Source organism: Xyrauchen texanus, chromosome 13, assembly GCF_025860055.1.
Source record: "Xyrauchen texanus isolate HMW12.3.18 chromosome 13, RBS_HiC_50CHRs, whole genome shotgun sequence".
Lineage (NCBI taxonomy): Eukaryota > Metazoa > Chordata > Actinopteri > Cypriniformes > Catostomidae > Xyrauchen > Xyrauchen texanus.
The window spans coordinates 31,659,525-31,683,877 of record NC_068288.1 but is presented as its reverse complement, the minus strand read 5'-3'; the positions used below and the strand labels follow the sequence as shown (position 1 = coordinate 31,683,877).

Below are 24,353 nucleotides of genomic sequence, written 5' to 3'. Positions count from 1 at the left end.
CGCAACTCATTGCAGAGGCGCTTACCACACAGAGAAATGCCAGTTTCTGAGTTTAAAGTTATTAAAATGACCTGCTTCTGTATTATTTGAACTTTAATAAAGCTATAACACATTAAAAATAACTGCATTTGTAACGCCGGGATGTTTCCTCTAAAGAGCTCCGGCTCCGCTTATTCCACAACGAGAGTGCTTCTGAATTTACTTTTTTTTTTTATAATGCCCTAATACTTTGGGATCTACATAAGATGAAGCTGTGAAAGTTTAGAGTGCATCGGGACTGATCTTTGTAATTCTTCCTCCATCAGGCGTGATATGCAGTGCTGCTCTCACTCTTCATTATTACAGTTTAATATGATTTCATGTTACGAGATCATACGACTATTCGACAATGACAATTTTTCTCGTAATTTTTTTTATTTTTGACGTTGTCGATAATGCCGACTAAACGTTTCAGCCCTAATGCAAATTATAATATGCTTTTAAACTCACCTGCTTTATTTGCTTGAATAAATCCGGGTGTCTGTCTTTCAGGTGCCTTATTAAGTTTGATGTGTTTCCTCCTTTTGTCAGAAAATTGCGAAAGCACCATTTACAAATAGGTTTTTGATGATCTATGATGTTTCTCTTTTCATCAGCCTCAAATACAAAGAATTTCCAAACCTGGCTTTTTCCACTTTTCATTTCAACAAGATTAAGTTGAGACTCCGTAGCTTGTCGCCATCTTTTGCTTGTTGTGAGCGTTCGAAAGTTCCCGACTCTGCATGGGTAGACCCAGTACTCGGTACTCCGGAACCTTCAGAAATTCTGGTATTGTAAAAAAAAAAATTGTTTCAGTACCGACTTGGTACCGGAGAACCGGTATTTTTGACAACACTAATACACACTGTTTAAAATGGTGGAGGACATGGCTGTTTCTATAGTGAATGACTCCACGAAATAGGGAGAAATACCCCCGCTTGGATGTTATTTTACCAATGAGAAGTCTGACCTTCAGAACGCTGACAGCATTTCTGCTTGGGAGTGGCAACAGGTGATCGCACACGCTCCGCTCTCTCTCTCTCTCTCTCTCTCTCTCTCTCTCACACACACACACACACACACACACAGAGACAAAGACACATAGACATGCACACACCCATCAATCCATCCTTATTTATCCTGTAACTTGTTAGAACAGCACAAGCCGTGATACTATTTCTGAAGTGAACTTTTTTAATTACGAATGAAGCTTGAACGCATAATTCCTTTTGAACCAGCAACGGCAGATTCTGATCCGTCGCGTGAGAAATAGTTCCATGCACAAATGCGTTTTTATGACCGTACTCTGTTTTTTTATTTACTTGATAATTGAACTGTTGTATATAAGAAATATCACACTCACAATCGTGCTATATGGCCCTACTTCAGCACTGTGTGTGTGTGTGTGTGTGTGTGTGTGTGTGTGTGTGTGTGTGTGTGTGTGTGTGTGTGTGTGTGTGTGTGTGTGTGCAAATAGCAAATTTAAATACAAATCTGTTATATACAGTGCAAGGGAATGTATTGGCGGAAGAGGTAGGATATGTTGGATAAATATAAAAGTACTAAACTGTGAATTGAACATAATTATTGCACAATGGGGCAGTTTTAACTGTTCATGAGATGGATAGCCTGAGGGAAAAAACTGTTCCTGTTCCTGTACCTGATGGTTCTAGTGCTCAGAGCTCTGAAGCATTGGACAGAATGCAACAGTTCAAAAAGTTAGTAGACAAGGTGAGTGGGGTCCAGATGGATTTTTCAAGCCTTTTTCTTCACTCTGAAAGTGTACAGTTCTTGAATGGATGGCAGGGGGCAACCAATAATCCTCTCAGCAGTAAAAACTGTCCTTTGTAATCTTCTGATATACGATTTCATAGCTGAACCAAACCAGACAGTTATTGAAGTGCAGAGGACAGACTCAGTGACTGCTGAGTAAACCTGTATCAGCAGTATCTATGGCATGTAGAAATTCCTCAACTGGTGAAGGAAGTACAATCTCTGCTGGACCTTTTTCACATGAGTCAATATGGGTCTCCTACTTCAGGTCCTGCAAGATGGTATTGCCCAGGAACCTGAATGACTCCACTGCTGCCACAGTGCTGTTTAGAATAGCGAGGGGGGGTCAGTGTTAGAGTGTTCCAACCAGACAGCCAGCTCTTCAACCTCCCTTCTGTATGCAGACTTGTCATCATCTTGGATGAAGTTGATGACAGTGGTGTCCTCTGCAGACTTCAGGAGCTTGACAGAGGGGTCCTAGGCGATGCAGTCATTTGTGTACAGGGAGAAGAGTAGTGGGGAGGGCACACATCCCTGGGGGGGCACCAGTGCTGATTGTACAAGTGCTGGAAGCTATGTCTCACAAGCTGCTGCTTGTCCATCAGAATGCTGGTAATCCACTGACAGATAGACATGGGAACAGAGAGTTGGAGTAATTTAGTCTAGAGAATAGCTGGGATGATGGTGTTGAAAGCCGAACTGAAGTCCACAAAAAGGATCCTTGCATATGTCCCCAGTCTGTCCAGATGTTGCAGGATATGATGCAATCCCATGTTGACTGCATCCTCCACAGACCTGTTTGCTCGATAAGCGATCCAGAAAGTGTCCAGTGATGTCATTCAGGTGGGCCAAGACCAGCCTCTCAAATGATTTCATAACCACAGATGTCAGAGCGATGGGTCTGTAGTCATTAAGTCCTGTGAGTTTTGGTTTCTTTGTGACAGGAATGATGATTGAGCATTTGAAGTAGCATGGGACTTCACACTGCTCCAGTGATTTATTGAATATCAGTGTGAAGATGGGGGCAGCTGGTTAGCACAGGATCTAAGACACGTGGGTTAAACACCATCTGGGCCCTGTGCTTTCCTTGTCTTTTGTTTTCTTCACAGATCTTAAGTGCAGGTTGAGTAGCAGGAAGGGGGAGGAGGGGGATTGGAGGAGGTGTTGATGTTTGTGTGAAGTGAAGGTCAGAGCGGGTGTGGGGTGTGAGACTGGGACTTTCAAATCTACAGTAGAACACATTCAAGTCGTCAGCCAGTTGTTGCTTTCTATAGAGATTGCTAAGACATGTGACCAACTGGGCGGCAACGTCATCAGAACGCAAAGAATTATGGGTATGTTTGGCCAGTTTACATGGGCTGGCATCGCATAGCAGGCTAGTGTTCTGGCATGAAAATAATAAAAAGCGTGAAAAACAGAATATAAACCTACAAAATGCAGCGGTCTAAAGAAAACATTGTCGGACCATACCACCTAAAACTAAATCCTAATGCAAAAACGAGGTATGACGAGAAAATAAAGGGAATCAAAGTGACTGTGACTGGTCAGGGGATGTCAACCTGTTGCCCAACTTTCAGCACCCATATATATACAACTATATGATATTAAATGTTAGTGCATACACACAAAGTTTTCAGTAACTTCAAGTCGCTGCAGCAGGCCCAGGTCTTTTTTACAGATGGATGGGTCCAGGACCTGGAGATTGTAAAAGTGGGGCAGAAAACTCGTCCGTTCAATGGTATGCTAATGTTTTAAGCACCACAATCCTCGCGCGATCGAACAGTGGAAACATAAAAACATACTCCATCATTTTGTTCATAGGAGGACATCATTCAAACTGCAAAGTGTTTACTTATATCTGTGTCCAGCCAGAGAAGAGTTATGGCAATGCGATGCTTGCACATGTCTGTGACTTATCACCCACAACCTACCTCATACATTTCCAGTTGTCTTTTCTATGGACTCTTTATAAATGTCTTCATCTAAATATATTTACATGTTAAATATGTAAAGAAACTGAAATTAAGTTGGTTGTTACTACTATTTAAGTTATGTAATTGTGTTTGCAACAAAATAACACTGATTTTGCACAATTCTTCCTTAATACAGATAAAGGAGGCAGAATTTCATTCAGTCTTTGTGTATTTTATTTACAGAGATGGCTAAAAATCATTACATGTGAGAAGTGACATTACAAAATCTTTTGAAAAAAACATATTTACATATTAGATGTGAGCATGGTGTTTAATTCTAACATGACAGCTTCACAACAATACTTGGACACATATTGGTCAAAGCACAGCACACAACCACAATTTTATCCAGCAGTCTTATCCTCCCCCTCACAAGGCACCACAAATCCCAGGCGTATTGTGTCATTTAATATGTTAAACTTAGAGCGCATACACCCTATCACTCGCTCCATGTGGATCCTGACATGAGCTAACTTCCTGGTCTGTTCCACATTTTTTGCATTAAGTTGGTGATGGCCCCTGGTGAAGGCAGGTATTTTCAGTGTAGCACCCACAAGGGCAACACTTTCTTTAATATCAAATCCACGGTCTGCTAACACTAGGTCTCCAGGCGAGAGCTTCTGAAGAAAGCCACAGTTCTCGGTGTTCTGCTTTTTACTGGTTGCAGGTGTAGTGTTGTCTGACAGTAACAATAAAAATACATTGTGTCATATGACAACCATTATTCCAAATTAATCCAGATTAGATATACACAGGGGGCAACATATATTGTATTCTTTTACTATTTACCTGGGTATAAATGTGCTGCATTATCCAACTCAGCCTCAGGACCAGTGTGGTCAGTGCCTGGCAATGGAGGTTGATTCATGTGAGCTTCCAACTCAGCCTCAGGACCAGTGTGGTCAGTGCCTGGCGATAGAGGTTGATTTGTGTGAGCTTCCAACTCAGCCTCAGGACCAGTGTTGTCAGTGCCTAGCGATGGGGGTTGCTGTTGTTGTGAACTCGTCGCTCTTCTCCTAAACCACTTGAACCGGTCTGTGTTTGTAGCTTTGACCTCAGTATGGCCGAGGTACAGAGAAGGGGCCCAGTCAGGATTACACTCCAACATTTCATAGGCAGGTTAGCCTGCAAACACAGTCACCAAATAAATTGCTATGTAGCCTAGATGTACAACATTTAAAACTGATTAACGTTACGCTTTAGTACATTGGTAACTTAAGCAAATTTTCTAGCCATTTCATGCTAGTTAACAGTTAACATTGGCTTAACGTCAAATCTAATGGTCTGGTTAAATCAAACAAAACACGCTGGTTATTTGCCCACAATAAAACATTTACAGAGAGTAATTGTAACTTACCTTTGTGAAAATGCTTTGAACACACCATCATGTGTGGTGGAGTGTTATCGAAGGTAATCTTGGGCCTCCTTACTGCTGCTATCCATGCCATTTGTCGCCTTTTTGTCACCTCTGAAACATGGCTTGTACTATTATTTTTCCAAGCTGGAAAACGATAAAAGGATTTTCCGTTCTTAAGCTTTATGCCACTTCTATCGTGAGAATGACTATTGCAGTTTATAACACAGCAGGTAGACGGTACCTTGAACACTGCATTCTTCCCTCCATGCAATCAAGTCTGGCGCCTTCTGTTTGTGCCGCGGATTCCCAAAATGCTTTGCGTTCACCACTGGTAATACGTCACGATGACATCACATTAGCAATCTCTATAGTGTTGAGGGAAAGTCTCTTGGAGTTTGTAATGTCTTTCAGGCTGCTCCACACTGATGCAGGGTTGTTAGCAGAAAAATAGTTTTTCAGCTTCTCAGAGTATCTTTTTTTAGCCACAGTGATTTCCTTATTCAGTGTGTTCCTGGCCTGATTGTACAAGACATTATCCACACCTCTGTAAGCATCCTCTTTTGCCTGAAGAAACTGCTTGATTTCTGCTGTAAACATGGTTTGTCTTTGTTGAACTTTAAATAAGTCCTAGTAGGAATGCACATATCTTCACAGAAACTGATATAGGATATCACAGTATCTGTGAGCTCGTCCAGATTGGTGTCTGCAGCCTCAAAAACACATATTGCAAAAGGTTCAAGCAAAACTAAATCTGCCAGTGGGGTAAGAATTTATGAAACTAGCATAACATATCTATCCACTAAAAATGTTAATGTATGATAAAACCAGACAGAAATACTCAATCAAAATTAACTAATATAAAATTAATGAAGTTAAAAAAAAAACATTTTGTTGCTTATTCAATTAAATTTTCATTAATTGAATTTCGAGTGTATATTTATGTTGAAGGATTTTAAATGATTGGAGGTCACTTTGGATAATGCTAAATGCTAAATGATTAAATGAATATGTTAATGAAGTTCACCAAACCACAACTGTCACTAAAAAATGTCTCACTTCAAAACTAAATAATTAAAATGAAATAAATTGTTCACTAAATATCACTAAAAGCAAGTTTTTTTTTTGGCTCGTAAGAAATACTTAAAAAAATATATATATATATTATTTATTTTATTTATAAAGAGTTAGCAGATTAAGTCTTCATAAAACTGCCTGAGAGTAGTAATGCCTCAGGATACTCTGAACAACCTGGCTCTTATTTCAGAGATCTTATGGTGACTTTGCCACAAGAAAATTTGTATATTAATATTTGTATAATTTATTGTGTTAGTAGGCAGTTTATTATTATTATTATTATCGTCGCTTGATTCAAAGTATATTTGTGTTTGGAAATAAAATAAAAAGTTGTGAATTACAAAAAATAGCTATGTTATATTTCCCTCTAAAAGACATTATATAGACGGTATATCTCTCAAAATGATCTCAAACCTACAAAAGTTTGTGTGAATGCTGTGAAAAATGTCAATAAATGTTCCTAGCCATTTTACTACTGATTAGCTGATGTATCATTTTCCAGAAGCCGCTGAGATTAAAACCGTCATGGTTACTGTAAAAAAGACCACCCTTCAGAAATGGACTCTTCCAAACTCCACCGCCTCTTTTCGTGATTTGGACTGTTCCAAAACTTTCTGGGGAGTTGGTTAACAAGATGTTATAGAGAAAGGATGTGTAGATGTGCTTGTTTATAGTGAATAATAGTTATATTAGTCAGAAGTGTTGCCATCTATTGAATTTGTGGATTATATGTGTGCGTGCAACTAATTGTAAGTACATTTTTATATTTTGTTGCATAATACGTTTATGAGAGAGAGTAAAGATCGCTATAACAATATGTGTGCTAGGCATGTAGTGTGGTAGCATAATAATTTGTATATATAATATTTGCTTTATGACTAGTTCTCTAATGCCTTTTACCATGCTGCTTATATTTATAACCAGTAATTAAGTACTGCTTTATAGGTCTAGTACTGTTTATACATCTGTGATTTGTACATTTATGTTTATTTATATTTTGTATATTGCTTTATGTTTACAGAACCACACACACAATAAATCATCCACAAGTACACCCTGGTGTGGGACTTAATGTTCTAACTGAAAATCCTGTAACCGTTCAATTACTCTGAACCAGAGTTAGAATCAAAAGTGAACAGCAGTTTTTACAGTTACTGTTGTAACTAGGGATGTCCCGATCCGATACCTAGATCGGTATCGCATCGATACTGACGTTTTTAGACGGATCGGGTATCGGTCCGACGAGCCCGACCCAAATCCGATACTCTGTGTTAGTCATGTTCGTTACTGTCAAGCTTAAAAAATGACATAAAAGAACTGTTAAAACACCATTAAAGCGGTTCATATGACTAGTGCATTTTATTCAAAGCCACTTGAAGCCACGTGATAGCTCTGTGAATTGCAATAGGCTATGTTTAATAAGTAAACATATATGTTCTTGCACGCGCAGCTTCAGCGCGGTAGTGAATGGTGCTTTTACACACACGCGCACGGCTATTTATAGCCTTCACCCGTGCACAATATTTGTGCGCTACAAACGAACATCTCAGATGTAGATGCTCAGCGGTTCACTTATAATATGGACTTAGAAAGGCACTGGAGGTGCATTTAACCAGAATTTAATTAAGAAGCGAATTAAACTGTGAATAAAAAGGGTGAGGGTTTAAAAGTTAAAGCTGTCACGGGAGACTCACGGAGAGGCAGAGATATGAACTCAGTAGCAGGGTTTATTGAGCAGAGGATTGAAACAGTGATGTAAATATTGTGAGTAAATTCAGTTAAGCAGAGTGGCAAACAGCAGGTAAGTAATATCCAGACAGTGTTATAGATATGATGAAAGAGATAACTCAAAACAATTTTATGATATATACAGGCAATAATGAAGACACATGATTGACATAGTAGAAAGTTCTGGAGTCTCAGAAATACTATCGATGAGAACAGGCACAGAGTGAGAAAGTGAGTGTGTGTGTGTGTGTGTGTGTGTGTGTGTGTGTGTGTGTGTGTGAGAGAGAGAGAGAGAGAGAGAGAGAGAGAGAGAGTGAGAGTGTGTGTGTGAGCGCGTGCGAAAGCGGGGTATTTATTTATGCAGTCATTGATTAGCCACTAATGATATGCAGGTGCGTGTAATCAGAACTCAGGGAGTGCCAGTATGCTTGTTAATAATAAAGTGTTTCTTAAGCTATACATTTATATTGAAATAATGTGTAGTTAACACATTAACTCTTTACATAGCCTATTAAAGAGTACACCCAATTATTTCCACACAATACTGTAAAGATATTATAAACTGATTATGTAAAAAAACAACACTGTATCGGATCGCGATCGGTATCGGCCAATACTGAGATTTCCGATATCGGAATCAGATCGGAAGTGGAAAAAGTGGTATCGGGACATCCCTAGTTGTAACCTCCGTTCCCCGAGGGAGGGAAAGAGACGTTGTGTCAAATGAAGTGACACAAGGGCTCTTCCTGGGATGCCAAACGCACCTCTGAACCTGAGAAAAGGCCAATGTCAAGTTGGCAGACAGATTTTGCATGCCCTGCCCCGGACATACGGGTATAAAGGGAAGCGGGGAAGCGAGTGCCAGTCAGGATTTTGCACTGAGGAGCCGAAAATAAGGCATGGCCATTTACAGTGGTAGGTCTAGTGCTGTGGCAGGAGGGACACAACGTCTCGTTCCCTCCTTCGGGGAACGTACGTTACAATAGTAACCATGACATTCCCCTTCTGTCACTCACTCGACATTGTGTCGAATGAAGTGACACAAGGGGTCCCATCTAAAAACGCCACGCACTGAACATGTTACATGAACTGTCGAGACAGGTGCAAGAAGGCTACTGCGTGATAGAGGCAATAGTGTTGGCTGCACGTAGCCCTCCCCAGCACCCCAAAAGAGATGTCATATACAGACCTTAGGTTCCCTGCACCCCTGAGGGGGGGGACAGGTGCTACATGACTAGCATGGGAGCAAGCCCGGCAGCCGCAGCCTTTTCTCTCACTATGTCTCTCACATAGGACGTGAAGGGGCTGGGGCTATCTTAACGCTATGAAACGCCACATCCTGCCCAGTCTAGGGGAGGTAACATGTGGCAAATACACCACGAGTGTTGTGAAGCCATACGTGGGAAATGGCGCGGTGGTAGGTCCAGCCTAATGAGAGGAGACTCTACAGCACGGCGACCGGGGCAGCGGGGCTGCCCAAGGGAAATGCAGGTACACTGACAGGGGGACCGTACCGCGGGAAATACATCACGGGGTGTTTGCCTGAGAAGGGAACTAAGCCCGTGGAGCCCGACCGCAGTACAGAGCACCTGTGACTCGTAGTAGGTCTGGCCGCAATTTGCTCCGCTGAATTCGCTTGCCAGAAGGCCAGGGAGGAGAACATCCAGGGAGCAATGGTTAGTGGCTAACCTGGGATAGAAGGCGCACTGGATCAACTTGGTGAAGGGTGCTGTGTGCAAGCGGAACACCCGGTCGGTTGTGCCGCGTTACCGAGTTCTACCGGCTCGGACTTGACAAAACACGGGAAGAGACCGACTCAACCCTGAGATTGTAAAATCTGGCAAAGGTATTGGGTGTTGCCCAGCCCACTGATCAGCAGATGCTAAGGAGGTGCCATGGGCCAGTGCCCACGAGGATGCCACATTTCTCGTGGAGTGTTCTCGAAACCGCTAGGTGGCGGGCATGGCCTGGGTGTGATAAGCTAAGGAAATAGCATCAACGACTCAGTGAGCTAACCTCTGTTTGGAGATGGTATTCCCTTTCCACCGTCCGCCGAAGCAGACAAAGTGCTGCTCAGAACATCTAGAGCTCTGCGTGCGGTCCAAATAGATACGCAAAGCACGTACCAGACACAGCAACGAGAAGGCTGAGTCTGCCTCCTCTCGGGGAAGCTAGCCTGGTCCCTGAAGGGGGTAGTAGGAACCTTGGGCACGTAGTCCAGTCGCGGCCTCAGGATAACATGAGAATTTGCCGGACCAAACTCCAGGCAGGTGTCGCTGACAGAGAACGCAGGCAGGTCCCCAACCCTCTTGATGGAGGCTAAGGCAATCAGGAGGGCCGTCTTCAGGGAGAGGGCCTTGAGCTCAACTGAATCAAGCGGCATGAAGGGGGGTCTCTGAAGGCCCGAGAGGACCACAGAGAGATCCCAGGAGGGGAACAGGCTAGGCCAGGGAGGGTTCAGTCTCCGGGCGCCTTTCAGGAACCTTATAATCAAGTCATACTTACCTAGGGACTTGCCATCTACTGCGTCATGATGGGCTGCTATAGCAGTTACATACACCTTCAAGGTGAAGGGGACAGCCTCCCCTCCAGCCTCTCCTGCAGGAATGAAAGCACTGACTGAACTGTGCACCTCTGCGGGTCTTCAGCTCGAGAATAACACCAATTCGCGAACAAGTGCCACTTTAGGGTGTAAAGTTGCCTGGTGGAGGGAGCTCTGGCCTGGTTGATTGTGTCTACGACTGCAGGTGGTAGATCCATTAGATCTTCCACATCCCGTCCAGGGGCCAGACGTGGAGGTTCCAGAGGTCTGGGCGCATGTGCCAGAGGGTGTCCCATCCCTGAGAAAGAAGGTCCTTCCTCAAGGGAGGCGGGGGGTGCAGGTAATAGCATGTCGGAAGGCAGAAGAGCGTCCTGAGGCTTGGGTGCTGAGAAAAGACTCAAAGCGCTTACCTTGCTCCCCGTACCCGGCAGAGGGCGGGTTAGAGACTGAGGAAGAGGTTCAAGAGAGGCATCTTCTGAACTCGTCAGCGCTGGCCTGCCAGGGCTGAGCAGTCGCGGGGCCGGAGGCGAGGCAACTGTGTCCGGAGAGCCGGGACTGTTGATTTTTGGGGCAGGGGTGCCGTGAGAATGGCGCACACCGGCTGGATGACCCAGGGTGTGAGGAAATCTCTCTTTATTGAGAATGTGGGTGCCGCAGTCTGAAGGCGGTGCGGCAAATGAAACAAGGATTCTCCTCCCGGCCCTCCACCGGGGGACGGAGTGGTCTTGGTACCACATCCAGAGCGAATGTCTGACTGCCTGGGTCGCCCGTCTCAGGAGCACTTCGGTTCTTTCCTGGTTCTGGAAGGGGTCCTGGAAGCCTGGGGCATACGCCGCCGGTGAGGTGCTCGACACTGGGGCTGAGAGCTGGGCCTGGTTTGAGGCTGAGCTACCTGTTGTTTAGCCGCAGGGGGATGCCCTCGGCAAGATGTGCTATCTGCTTTGAAAACTGTTGGGTGAAGTCGTCGACAATGTCACTGAAGAGGACAAGCTGGGAGACGGGGGTGTTGAGAAAGCGTGCCTTGTCAACGTTGCGCATCTCGACCATGTTCAGCCAGAGGTGATGCTCCTGGACCAGGAGTGTGGCCATCACCCGCCCGAGTGCTTGCGCTGTAACCTTCGTGGCTCTGAGAGCGAGGTCGGTGGCAGAACACAGTTCCTGCAGCACGTCAGGGGCGGAACTACCCAGGTGCAGATCTTTGAGTGCCTTGGCTTGGTGAACTTGCAGGAGAGCCATGGCATGCAGGGCAGAAGTGGCTATGGCTATGAGCGGTGCCCTGACCCGAGGAACCGATCGAGTAGCCGTGAGGGGGGACAGACGTTTCAGTCCAGCCTCGCGCTCGCGACGGCCCGGGAAAGCATAGCGGACATCTACACGTCAGCCTCAGACTGGGCGAGTAGACCCGAAGGTGGCAGCCCAGATGAGTCATCAGCATGAGATGCCGCTGTGACGCTCTCCGATGCAGCGGTGATGTTGTCATCCAATTCCGGGGGCTCAAGGGAGAGTGCCCTCACGGCCAGCCGCACTCATCCCGAGCTCGGACGGAAGCAAGCAAGTGTACCGGGGGCGGGTGGTTCGTGGGTATTTACCCGACGAAACTGAGCCCCTCGTCATCCCCAAATTGCCTTCATCGCCAACATCGCCTTTTCTCAGGTTGAGAGGTAGGTTTGGCGTCCCAGGAAGACCCCTTTTGTCACTTAATTCGACACTATGTCGAGTGAGTGACAGAAGGGGAACACATGCAGAATGTCAGGAACATAATGTACAAGTTACTAAAGCAAGACGGACAACACAGCAAGACTCAGGCCAATCTTAAACTGCTCCATCACCAGCAGTTGTTGGCTCTGTCATAATGAACGTGTCATTTAGACGTCAGAGCCACGGACAACTAATGCGTCACATGCCAGTCTGTGGCCTTTACTATAATAGCCACAGAAAAGCAGGCGTTATTCTGGACCTGTACATTACATGCAACTGTTTGATGTGGAAGGTTAAAATAAAAATCACTGGCTGCAGATGTTAATAAATACAACCTTACAGAAGCCGTTGAGCGGAGTTAATGAATGTTTACAAGCTAAGAGATGCATTTTCGAGCAGATGGATTGGAGATTATCATCTCTATGTTGTTTTACCGGAGCAATCATTAAGGAGACATAAACGTTTGCAGATAAAATGGTTCTTAGAAATAAAAATCACTGTCTGCATAAGTACACCATTTATCATAATTTACCAAAACAAAGCAGTTTTGATGTGATGCTGAAATGACTGAGAGACTTTCTCTGACTGTTCTCAGACTGTGACTGAATGATATTGATTACCACAAAAATAAATTTGACTTTCCCCTCTTTATCTTTAAAGAAAGCACTAACAATGGAAGTGTAGGGGGCCAATTGTTTTTACGTTAAAATACTGTTTAAAAAGTATAGCTACAAGACATAAAAAAATATGCATGTTAACTTGATTTTAGTGTGATAAAATCACATACTAACCTTTTCTGTGTAAAGTTAAAGCCAATTTTACAACTTTGTTGCCATGACGATGTTAGTCAACACACCCTAAAATGACTACATTTTTTAATTTAAACAACTTTACAGCTCAATTAATACATGAGTTTTAACAGAAGAGTTTATGTAAGTGATGTTAGAAAATTATAAGCTTCACATTTCTGCCTTTAAACCCTTCAAAAATGGAACACATTCACTTCTATTGTAAGTGCCTCACTGTAATCAAAATTTTTGCTTTCTTTAAGAAAAGGAGGTATGAGTCAATATTTATTTTTGTGGTAATCAACATTATGCCACAAAATGCTGTCGATTGAGCTTAATTAGTTTTGAAACTGGAGTATTCCATTAACCAGCAAGAGTTATTTTCAGCAGGGACTCTCCGAGATAGTCACAAATGTCTAAAGGCTCATGTCAAAACAAATTTGACTCAGGTCAGACTAGTGAATTACTGAACAATTATCTAAAGACACCACTTCCTGCTGAAAGACGTTGTGTAGTCAGCCAGCCAGATGCTTTGGACTCCGGCCAGTGATGGTAGTGAGTGAAGCACCTCCAAGAGAAAGCTGGATAATTGTCAAACATTTTTATTCAAGCTTCCCACATTTAGGACAATGCACACATTCTTTGGAGATTATGACCAGCACTGCCCAGTAAATGCAATCGCATACTGAAACGGTATAAATCATAGTGGAGGGGGTGACAGCAAGCTTTCACTTCTAGCTAAATTTGATTAAACAGATGAGTGCTGGAGATTGCCTGTGGGGAATCATTTAATAAGGGATGAGAGGGAGGAAGAGCCAAAGAAAGGAATAGAAAAAAACAGCAGGAAGAGCACAGAGAGATTTGAGCCGCAGTTACACAGAGGACAAAAATATAATTGTGGGGATGTATTACTGTAAATATGTTATGATTTAAACAAGGTAATGATCCTACAAAAGCGAGAATAGCAGAACAATTGAAGAAAAAAGTTTCAACAGGTGCAATATGACTTAGTTAAGGGTGTGTGTGTTTTAACCTTGCAAGTGCATCACATCAGCTCACCCCAATACACTGCAACGTTTGTAGTAACAATCATTTCTCAATATCAAGAATCATGGGAAGTATGCACATCTAGGAAGCAACTAATAAAATTGCACAACTAAAAAATAAATATATACCAATAACAAATCACAAGGTTGGCACACTGTTGTTCTCATGTAAATTTTTCATTGTGTTCTCACCAAGAGTGAAACATTACATTTTTAGAGAGAATAGTTAAATATATCCTTGAGAGAAAAAGTGTGCCAAGCTTGTGTTTTTTCACAAGCAGCATTTCTCTACCTGCCGGATGTCAACATGATCCCATGGGAAGTAGGCATGTTGCTTCCTATGTATCTGGTACTTTTGCAGCATGTCTACATTCCGATGTGTTGTGACCAGAAGTGCATTGCAACAAAAGAGTGGGAGACCTGGGTTCGAATCCCACAGTGTAACCACAAAGTAATCGTGTTCGCATGATTATTGATGATTGCAATTTGGAGGTTGCAATTGTTCCTAGGGGTTAGGGGTTCGGGAGGAAACTGCAAGTGGTTTAGGAGATTCTGAGAGAAATGCTAATACTGAACTACATTAAATAAAAAAGGTTCATTCAAATGTAATTAGAAACTTTATAATGGAAACATTTCACAAGTGAACATGCTAAGATGATGTGAAATTCATTATATTCGTGTAAAGGTTAAAGAAATAGTTCATAACGTTCCAAACCTGTTTGACTTCTTTTTAATGATCTCCTTTTGTGTTCTGCATAAGAAAGAAGTGTCATAAAAGTAGTTCAAGCAACTCAGGCATCATATCCCAAGCCTTCCTAAGGCATACATTAGAACTAATGTCACTACTGATGTTTTCAGCTAAAATCTTGATATCCGTTGGACGATCATGAGGCATGAGAAATGTCTTGGGTTACTTAACTGTAACCATTGTTCCCTGATAAAATCGGAATGAGATGCTGTGCTGATTTAGTGCTTTGGGAATGTCTTTAGGAGTGAATGTGTGAATATGTGTGCAACACGTCAATGAAATTGACTAAATTTATAGCCTACACCGGTGACATCATCAGAATGCGCTAGTAAAGGGGCTATAAACAGATGTGCCACAGGTGCATCTTCAGGTATTTTGAACAGCAGTCCTGGGGCATCTTCAGTGCGGCAATGAAGCGCAGCATCTCGTTCCGCTTTTATCAGGAAACAGGGGTTACAGTTAAGTAACCCAAGAGGTTCCCTATCAAAAAGCTACACTTTGATGCTGCGCTGATTTAGTGCTTTGGGAAAGAGAATACCCACCACGCACTGTGGATGTCTGGACCCCTTATGGTTGTGTAGTTGTGCTCACGAGAGTGCGACAGGTCTCAGATATGAGCTTGTGATGTAGACTCAAGGACATAAGAGCCCGGAGTAGCATGAACATCCAAACTATAGAATCTTATGAATGTATGCGGAGAGACACCTCTGGCCAAAGCTTTAGAAGAGGCGACCTCTCTGGTAGAGTGAGCCCTGATACCTACTGGCAAAGCTTGACCGAGTGCCTCGTAGGCCAGGGCAATAGCATCCCTCACCCAATGTGACGTAGTTTGCTTGGTTGCGGCCGCATCTTTGTAACGACCCCCATGACAAACAAATAGTTGCCCTGACTTACGCCACTGGCTAGTAAATCTGCTCCCACATTCAGGAATCCAGGGATATAAACTGCTCTCATTGACAGGAGTTTTCCCAGGGCCCAAAGGAGAATCTGCCATACCAGTCTGTTCAGATGGTGTGAACGTAGACCTCCTTAATGGTTTATGTAAGAGACTACTGCTGTATTGTCCATCCGCACCAGGACATGGCAGCCTCTCAAATACTGGAGGAAGTATTTCAGAGCCAGAAATACCACCATCAACTTGAAGCAGTTATTGTGGCAATCGAGCTGATGACCCTCCCATTCCCCTTGAGCTGGACGACCACTTAAGACCGCTCCCCAGCCCGTCAGGGAGGCATCTGTCGTTAGCAACTTGCGACGGCAAGACGCACCTAGAGTGGGACCGAGGTCTGAACCACATAGAAAGGGTATGAGGTGTGTGGCGCGTAAACCTTATCTGCCTTAGGGGACTGGCCCTTGGATGAAATCCCCTGGCTTTGAGCCACAACTGAAACAGTCTCATGTGCAGAAGGCCCAAAGGGATCACCGAGGATGCAGATGCCATGAGACCTAGTATTCGTTGATACTGACGAACAGTGCAACCTTGGCCTAGCCTGACTTTGCTCAGGGTGCTCTGAATGGACAATTGTGCCCGCATCAAGATTGAATTCCATACAACCCCCAGATAGGTAATTTCCTGAGTAGGAGAGAGAACGCTCTTTTTGACATTGAGTCTCAGACCCAGAGAAACCAGATGAGCCAAGACGGTATCCCTGTGCTGAAAAGCCAGTCCTTGAGACTGTGCTAGTATCAGCCAGTTGTCTATATAATTCATAATGCAGATGCCCTGGAGTCGCAAAGGAGCCAGTGCTGCATCCATGCACTTTGTGAATGTGCGGGGTGATAGGGCTAGGACAAATGGTAGAACCCGATATTGGAAAGCTTCGCTCCTGAAAGCTAACCTCAGGAAGAGGTGGGGAGAGTTGGTCTTTTTAGCGACGATGCAGAGAAAGGCGAGAGATAACCCGCAAGTGTCTCTTCTACCGGCAGCATCACTGAATACCCCCGTGCCTCAGCACCCACGATAGTCGAATATATTGATGTCGAAGGCACGAAGACATGGGAAGTATAAAGTTTCCTCCATGAACGAGAGAGCTCGTCATGGAGATCATCAAAGAAGGGAAGGGACTGATGAGGCTTTCCCTTCCCTTGGCCACCAGACAGAAATCTGTCCTCTAGTTTGGAGTGCTTGGGGGTATCTTGTTCGCGTGACCAGTCTAATTGAAGCCTGGCCACCGCACGAGTAACCACCTCAAGTAATTCATCCGCCGCTTTATTATCATGTGCGGAATGCTCAGATGTGAGTAGCTCGAAGTCCGCAGACTCAAGAGATTCAAGGTCCTGAACCGAAGAGGCGCTGGAGCGTGCTTCAGGATCACAGGAAGGACCAGCTGGATCTGGGGAGAGAGCGAGTAATAGGGACGGACCCATCTCTCGCTCCTCAGCCAGATCCATATGAGATCCCCACGACTGAAGATTGGGCGCTGTCTATCAGAAGCAAGACGAGTGCAAAGCATTTTGACTGAGAACAGATCGCAATGCTCGCACCCACCCCACCTCGCCCCAACGCAAGAGCAGCATGCTCTTCCCCCAAACACACAAAACAAAACTGGTGTGTGTCCCTCTCAGCCATAGAGCGTAAACACGGGAACACACACCACTTGCTTTGATTATCAGTCATTCTTCTTCTTTTTTTTTTTTTTTTTAAAGAGAAAGGTTTCTGCGCACTACCTAACAATTCTAACTCCTAACAGAGGAAAGTACAAAGTTCTGACAGTCAAGAAGCACAACACACTCAGAATGATCTGAAGACAAAAGATCTGATGATGCACCTGTGGCGCATCTATTTATAGCCCCTTTACCGGCGCATCTTGATGATGTCACCGGAGGAGGCTATGTCAATTTCATTGATGTGTTGCACACATATTCACAGCTGGACACTCCTAAAGATGTTCCCAAAGCGCTAAATCAGCTCAGCATCAAAGTGTAGCTTTTTGATAGGGAAAGCATGTTCAAAGTGGCATGTGTGTTTACTCGAGAATGTGTGTTGTTTTTAGCTTCAATGTGATTCACTGTCCACTGCCATTATTTGAAAAGATGGACCGCAATATTCATTACTTAACCTTTCTGTTCCGTTTAACTATTCCTATAACTACTTAAAATGTTATGGGTTAATTTAAGCATTTTGAGAAACCCTCACGTAATGCATGTAGGCACACAGTGCCTATGCATACACTCTAACACAAGCTCATGCACAGGGTTGTGAGATATATCAAACAAAACAAAACATAAAATGCAATGAATCACAGACTTCTTCCACACTGGGATCAGGACGGTTTGTCACAACGCAAGTCCAAAAAAGTAACTTTTGCTTTGCTTTACACTTTAATGTTCCCCCACGGCATCAAGTTGAAGATGGAGGAGGAGGGGCCTACAGCAGAGCGCAGAACAAACAGCAGAAAAAAATTTGAAAGATAGAACTCTCTGCAATTAAAAGAAGTTTGTTGAGAAGCCTGGGAGGCTCATTCATCACACCCAAAACAACCCTGGCATTCCGGCCTGTTGAGTGAGACACAAACACTGCCTCATCATGTTCTTCATTTTAAAGCAAATGTGTTTCCACCGGCAACTACTTTATATAGAACTCAGACTCTCCCTAGATGTTCCAGGAAGAAATGAGCTGTTGTATGTTTTCTACTTTGATTAATCTTCCCCTGCTTCCTCATTCATTATTTGGTGTTACAGCTTTTGTGCAGCTCAATAGATTAATTATGTCTGGGTCTTATTTATAAATAAACAACTATACAGCAAGATGACTGGAGTCACATTAGTAGTATTTAATACATTCTAAATCGTAAGCAAAAATGTTAAGCACATACATTTTAAGCACACAAAAACATGAGAAGTAATCAAGATTTCATCAGTTTCCTTGAAAATGTCCTTATCATGGCACTATTAACCACTTTATTACAAGGTTATCTGGAATGCTCAATTCTGATTGGTCAACTGCACCTTTCTGCGGTCAAGTATTTTTGTATAATGGCCGCTACACTGTATATTTGGCTGTTGTCCCTGGCAACCAGGGAATTTCTCGATCTCTTTCATCTCACGAAATAAAACAATTCAGCTCAAGTCATTATATTATGTCTATTTATTTACTTATTTGATAAATAGCTATGGAATTGATTTAAGTTATTGTGATAATTTACAGTCAGTCTGTCATTATCGCAAAATAAAGCCCTTCAGGGTGAAACAAGATGATCACCTAGTTGGGGTTTATTGTGCAATAATGACAGGCTGACTGTATTATCTATACATAGATTTCCCCAGGTCGGTCTCGACAAACAGCTTTATTTACAGAACTCGCACTCAGAGACTTATTGATGTTTCTGAGAAAATTCATAATGTCGTACAGGTGAATTGTGAAACATTTTCATGCACCTATGGAAATTATCTTTCATAACCCTTTTTTTCCTTTCAGACAATGGGTAAAATGCAAATCAACAATATTCATTTTAGAAGATGCACTGCGTTATTGTTAGTGATGGCTATTATATCCAGAAAGGTGTGAAATGTTCACCAGTCAATTTTCGCAGAAATCAGATTATAATCATGTAATTTTTCTGGGAAATGGATGGCCTTGGGGCTTAAGAATCACTTAATTGTCATGAATGCACTTTTCGTTTGAAAGTCACATGAAGCCCTGTGAACACAGCACATCCTATGTGTTTCAATGCCCTCCAGCAGGCACACTGTATCCTCTCCCATTATTAAATAATCAATATCAAATGTCAAATGGAGTGACGTGGTGTCAACCTAATGAAAGTCTAATGACAGACATTTGCAGCCCATGCTGGTCGACCCTCATCAGACCCAATCAGAACAAGGCATTAAGGAGAATGTGTGTGCAGATCTGGAATGCTTTTTGATAAATGGCAAAGGTAATGTACAGTGATTATTTTAGTGAACAGTGCTGATTAATTTTGTACAAAGCTTAGAAAATGTGATTTGATTTTGTGTGTGTGTGTGTGTGTGTGTGTGTGTATATATGTGAAGCGATAAGGTATGGAAAAGTGATAATTTTGAAGTTAATATTCATGTGTCACCCCTTCAGATGATCAGATCCACTCTTTGCTAAATTCTATGGACAGTGAGCTGTGATTGTCCACAAATGGTAATTGATTAGCAATATAAAATCAGACCCCCCTCCCACCCCACACACACACACACACACACACACACACACAAACTACATGACAACCCAAGCGACTTGTCTTTCTAATCTTGTTTAGTAAAGATCTTGTTACCATGTGTAACTAACAACGCATTCACCATATGCCAGATATAAGCCAGATACAAGATGGTGGCGTGAATACTACATTAGTGGTAATCTGCTTGTTTATCTCAAGTATTTTCGGTAAAAACTGTTTAGCATACATATCGTACACCCGACAGAAACTCTTGGACATCGGGACGCTGCCTCCTCTGTGCGGACAGAATAGTGATGACTGCGGTAAGACTGCCTAAATTCCATCAAAATGTATCATGCCCCACAAGAGGAGGAAAGATTTTAGACAAAGTCTACACAAAATTGCTCCTCTCCCCCATCTAGGACACTCAGCTCACCTCTCTTTGTTTCTACTGCCCAAGTATTTAGCACTCATCAAATGTGTGAAACCAACAGTAAGGACAATCAAAGGGTGGCCAGAGGGAGCTGACTCGGCATTTCAGCAGCGTTTTGGAAAACTGACTGGAGAGTGTTCGCAACTCAGGCCACCCACGACTCCCACACGGACATTGATTCATATGCCTCCTCCATTCTGGACTGTATCAACTCAAACATCTACAGTGTCACCACCCTCAAACGGATTACCACTTTCCCTAATCAGAAGCCATGGATGAACAGTGAGGTTGTGAGTATGAACGAGACATTGCTTTCAGATCAGGTGATGCTCAAGCCAATAGCTCATCCAGGGCTAACCTGAATAGGGGCATCAAAAAGGCCAATCACAACCACAAGCTAAGGATTGAGGATCATTTCAAGAACAATTCTGACCCCCGACGCATGTGGCAAGGCATCCAGGCCATCACAGACTACAAAGCTACTAACTCCACCTCCCGTCACTGACACCTCCTTGCCTGATGAGCTGAACCACTTCTATGGCCGCTTCGATAGGGACAACAAGGAAGTGGCCATCAAGGCTGTGGAATCTGAAGTTGACCAGCCCCTCACACTCTCCACCACCGATGTGTGTGAGGCACTGAGCAGGATTAACTCATGTAAGGCTACTGGTCATGATGGTATCCCCGGACGCATACTCAGGGCCTGTGCTGTGCAGCTGACTGAGGTTTGGACTGACATTTAATCTGTCACTAGCCCAAGCAGCTGTCCCTGCATGCTTTAAAACCACCTCCATCGTGCCGGTGCCAAAACACTCCAATGCAACAAGCCTTAATGACTACCGTCCAGTTGCACTCACCCCCATCATTATGAAGTGCTTCGAGAGGCTGGTCCTGGCCCATCTCAAGCTTACCACCCTCACTGGACCCCTTCCACTTCGCCTACTGTCAGAACAGGAGCACAGAGGATGCCATCTCTACGGCACTTCACTCTGCCCTGTCCCCCAAGTTTGCAGATGACACTACGGTGATTGGTCTCATCAGCAACAACGATGAGACGGCCTACAGGGAGGAGGTCCAGCACCTATCATCGTGGTGCACTGACAACAATCTGGCACTCAACACTAAGAAGACCAAAGAGCTCATTGTGGACTTCAGGAAGTCTAAAGCTGGCACACACACACCCATTCTCATCAACGGGACTGAGGTGGAGCGTGTCACCAGCTTCAAGTTTCTGGGTGTCCACATCTCTGAGGACCTCTCTTGGACTCTCAACACCTCTACCCTGATCAAGAAGGCTCACCAGCATCTCTTCTTTCTGAGGAGACTCAAGAAGGTCCACCTGTCTCCTCAGATCCTGGTGAACTTCTACCGCTGCACCATCGAGAGCATCCTCACCAACTGTGTCACAGTTAGCAACTGTTCTGCCCATGAACAGAAATCACTGCAGAGGGTGGTGAAAACTGCCCAACGCATCACCGGTTCCTCACTCCCCTTCATCGAGGCCATCCAGGGCAAACGATGCTTGCGTAAGGCGCGCAGCATCATCAAAGACTGTTCCCACCCCAACCACAGACTGTTCACCTCACTCCCCTCCGAGAGGCATTTCAGGTCTCTCCACACCAGAACCAGCAGGTTCAGAGAAGCTTCTTTCCTGCGGCTGTCACTCTACTGAACTCTAGCTCTGCATCCCGGTGACAATTGACCCCCCGGACAATTTGCACTACCCTATCCCACCCATTCTGTTCTATTTACTTATTTAAAAATGTACATACTGTAATTACACCTATACATAGACATATTCTACTGCTATTCATACTATTCATCCTGCACATACACTTATTCATAGCCATACTCTTATAATGTTACCACACTGCACATAGCTGTCTATATGGTTCATACAGAATATCCATATTTACTATATTTTTCTTATTATATATTCTGCTAATTCACTGCATATATCTATATTATTCTTACTACTATTTTAATGTCACTGCTACTATATTGCACAAATTGGTACATGTTGTTCATACACTGTTCATATTACATAGCCATATTTATTCTGCTCTTATAACACTGCAATATATTTCTTGTCCTGCTTTGCACCACCTGTCTACACTTGAATATAACATTGCACCTTTCTGCTTTTTTGCACTTCTGGTTGGATGCAAACTGCATTTCGTTGTCTTTGTACTTGTACTCTGCACAACGACAATAAAGCTGAATCTAATCTAATCATATGCCGTAATAATAAACATGTCCCTATGCCAGCAGCTTGTTTTTTAAGAGAAACATCTAAACATATTAAAACCAAGATAAATTTACAAGAGAAGCAAAGTTGTGTAATATAGTAAGAGGTGTTTTCAGAGAATAAATCTAATTTTTCTTCTCACAAAAATGTTGTGAGGTTAAGAAGAATGTTAATCCATCTTGTTTTAAGGATATTTAGATGTTTGTAATTGAAAACAAGATGAAAATACTGATTAAGGAAATCATTTTATTTTTTTATTAATTAATATTTTTTTGCAGTGTGGAAGTCCGTGTGGAAGAAGAAAATACTCTAAAACTAAACAGAAACAAACGATTCATTTTGGGAAACTAAAACTGTCTGTGTTATTAAATCTCATGCTCAGGTTCTGCACTGTGTCTCTTTTTGTGTGCAAATTCCAGCTGCAAACAATTAAAGCATCAACATACTGATGGATTCACCAATTAGATCATGTGAAAATGTGGCTAGCTTTATTAGCATAACATTTGTTTCTCTATTTTTATTCCCTGCACCCTAATTTAATGGAAATAAAATGTGATATTTCCCCAGTGGAAGATCTGAATTGTACACATCTGATAGCTTCAAAAATAGCAAGTTGTTCTTGTGATTCCATTTCCTCTGCTCAAACAGAGAGAGAAAGGAAACAAGCTCTCATAATTATACAGTGAGGCATGTAAACAGCAGGGCCAGTTCAATAATAGAAATGCACGTTTCCTCATTATTCGTGTCCTTGTTTTTGTTATTCTTACCCAGATCCAGATGTATGGCTGGAACAAAGGAGTTCAGGAAGAACATGAAGATGACCACCCCCAGGACAGACAAACACTTCACCAGGAGGACTTTGTCAGTTATTCTGTGCTGTAAAATATGAAAAGCACATTTAGAAAGTGAGCGGAGAATAGACAGAATGAAAGGAACCTTTCTATTTAAGCAAAACCACACATGAAAGAGTGCTGTTGTATCAAATATCAGCACAGGCATGGATTAACCATTTTTGCTACTACATTTTTTTATTTTTTTATTTCAGGTGTCTGACTATTATAAGATTTCAAGAACTCAACCATGCCCTGGGCTTCAAACATGAGCAAACCAGGAGCGACCATGACTAGTATGTCAAGATCAACTGGGAGTGCATCACTCCTGATATGAACTACAACTTCCATAAACAGAACAGCAACAATCAAAACACTCCACACGACTACGGCTCTTTCCTGCATTATGGAAAAACGGCCTTCTCAACCCAGCCCAGGAAGGAAAACACTACTTTCATTCCTGATGCAAAAGTGGATCTCAGACATTGGCAGAAACTGACAAACATTGACATGCTGAATGGATGCTGACGTTGAGGAATATATACAGTACTTGTGGTGTTACTAATAATTTAATATGTGTAGTCATCTGTAGGTGAATAATGGAATGAGGTGATCTTCTTTGTCCATTGATGGGATGAAACATCCCAGTGTAGTTATACTAAATATCAGCACTTTTGGGATGCTGATTGTCCTATCAGATAAAAAATGTTTTGCCTATATTTAATATTTACAAATTTAATTTCATAACAAAATTTAATCAAATATGATTGTGTAATGTTTAACTAAATTAAATTAATAAAATGTAAATATTTAGTTATGTTATTATTATTATTATTATTGTGTGTATTAAAGATTACTCAATTAAATTTAATGGCATTTTGTTATAAAAATGTTCATGTTTAAATTCCAAAATTATTATTAATATTTTTATATTATTATTATTTAATATATATATATATTTTTTTAAATTG

At 42.7% G+C, this 24,353-nt stretch overlaps 1 protein-coding gene and 1 long non-coding RNA gene across 2 annotated transcripts in view; one reads left to right on the top strand and one right to left on the bottom strand.

Annotated features, from left to right (window-relative positions):
• oca2 (oculocutaneous albinism II) overlaps positions 1-24,353 on the bottom strand; it is a 146,324-nt gene that overhangs the window by 50,143 nt on the left and 71,828 nt on the right. Inside the window, exon 18 of the mRNA XM_052141138.1 lies at positions 23,320-23,428. Coding sequence (XP_051997098.1) covers positions 23,320-23,428 — 109 coding nt within the window. The remainder of the gene's footprint in view (positions 1-23,319; positions 23,429-24,353) is intronic.
• On the top strand, positions 6,686-24,091 carry LOC127654128 (uncharacterized). The gene is made up of 3 exons (XR_007971898.1): positions 6,686-6,944; positions 23,324-23,457; positions 23,598-24,091. It is a non-coding gene; the product is annotated as an uncharacterized LOC127654128 (long non-coding RNA).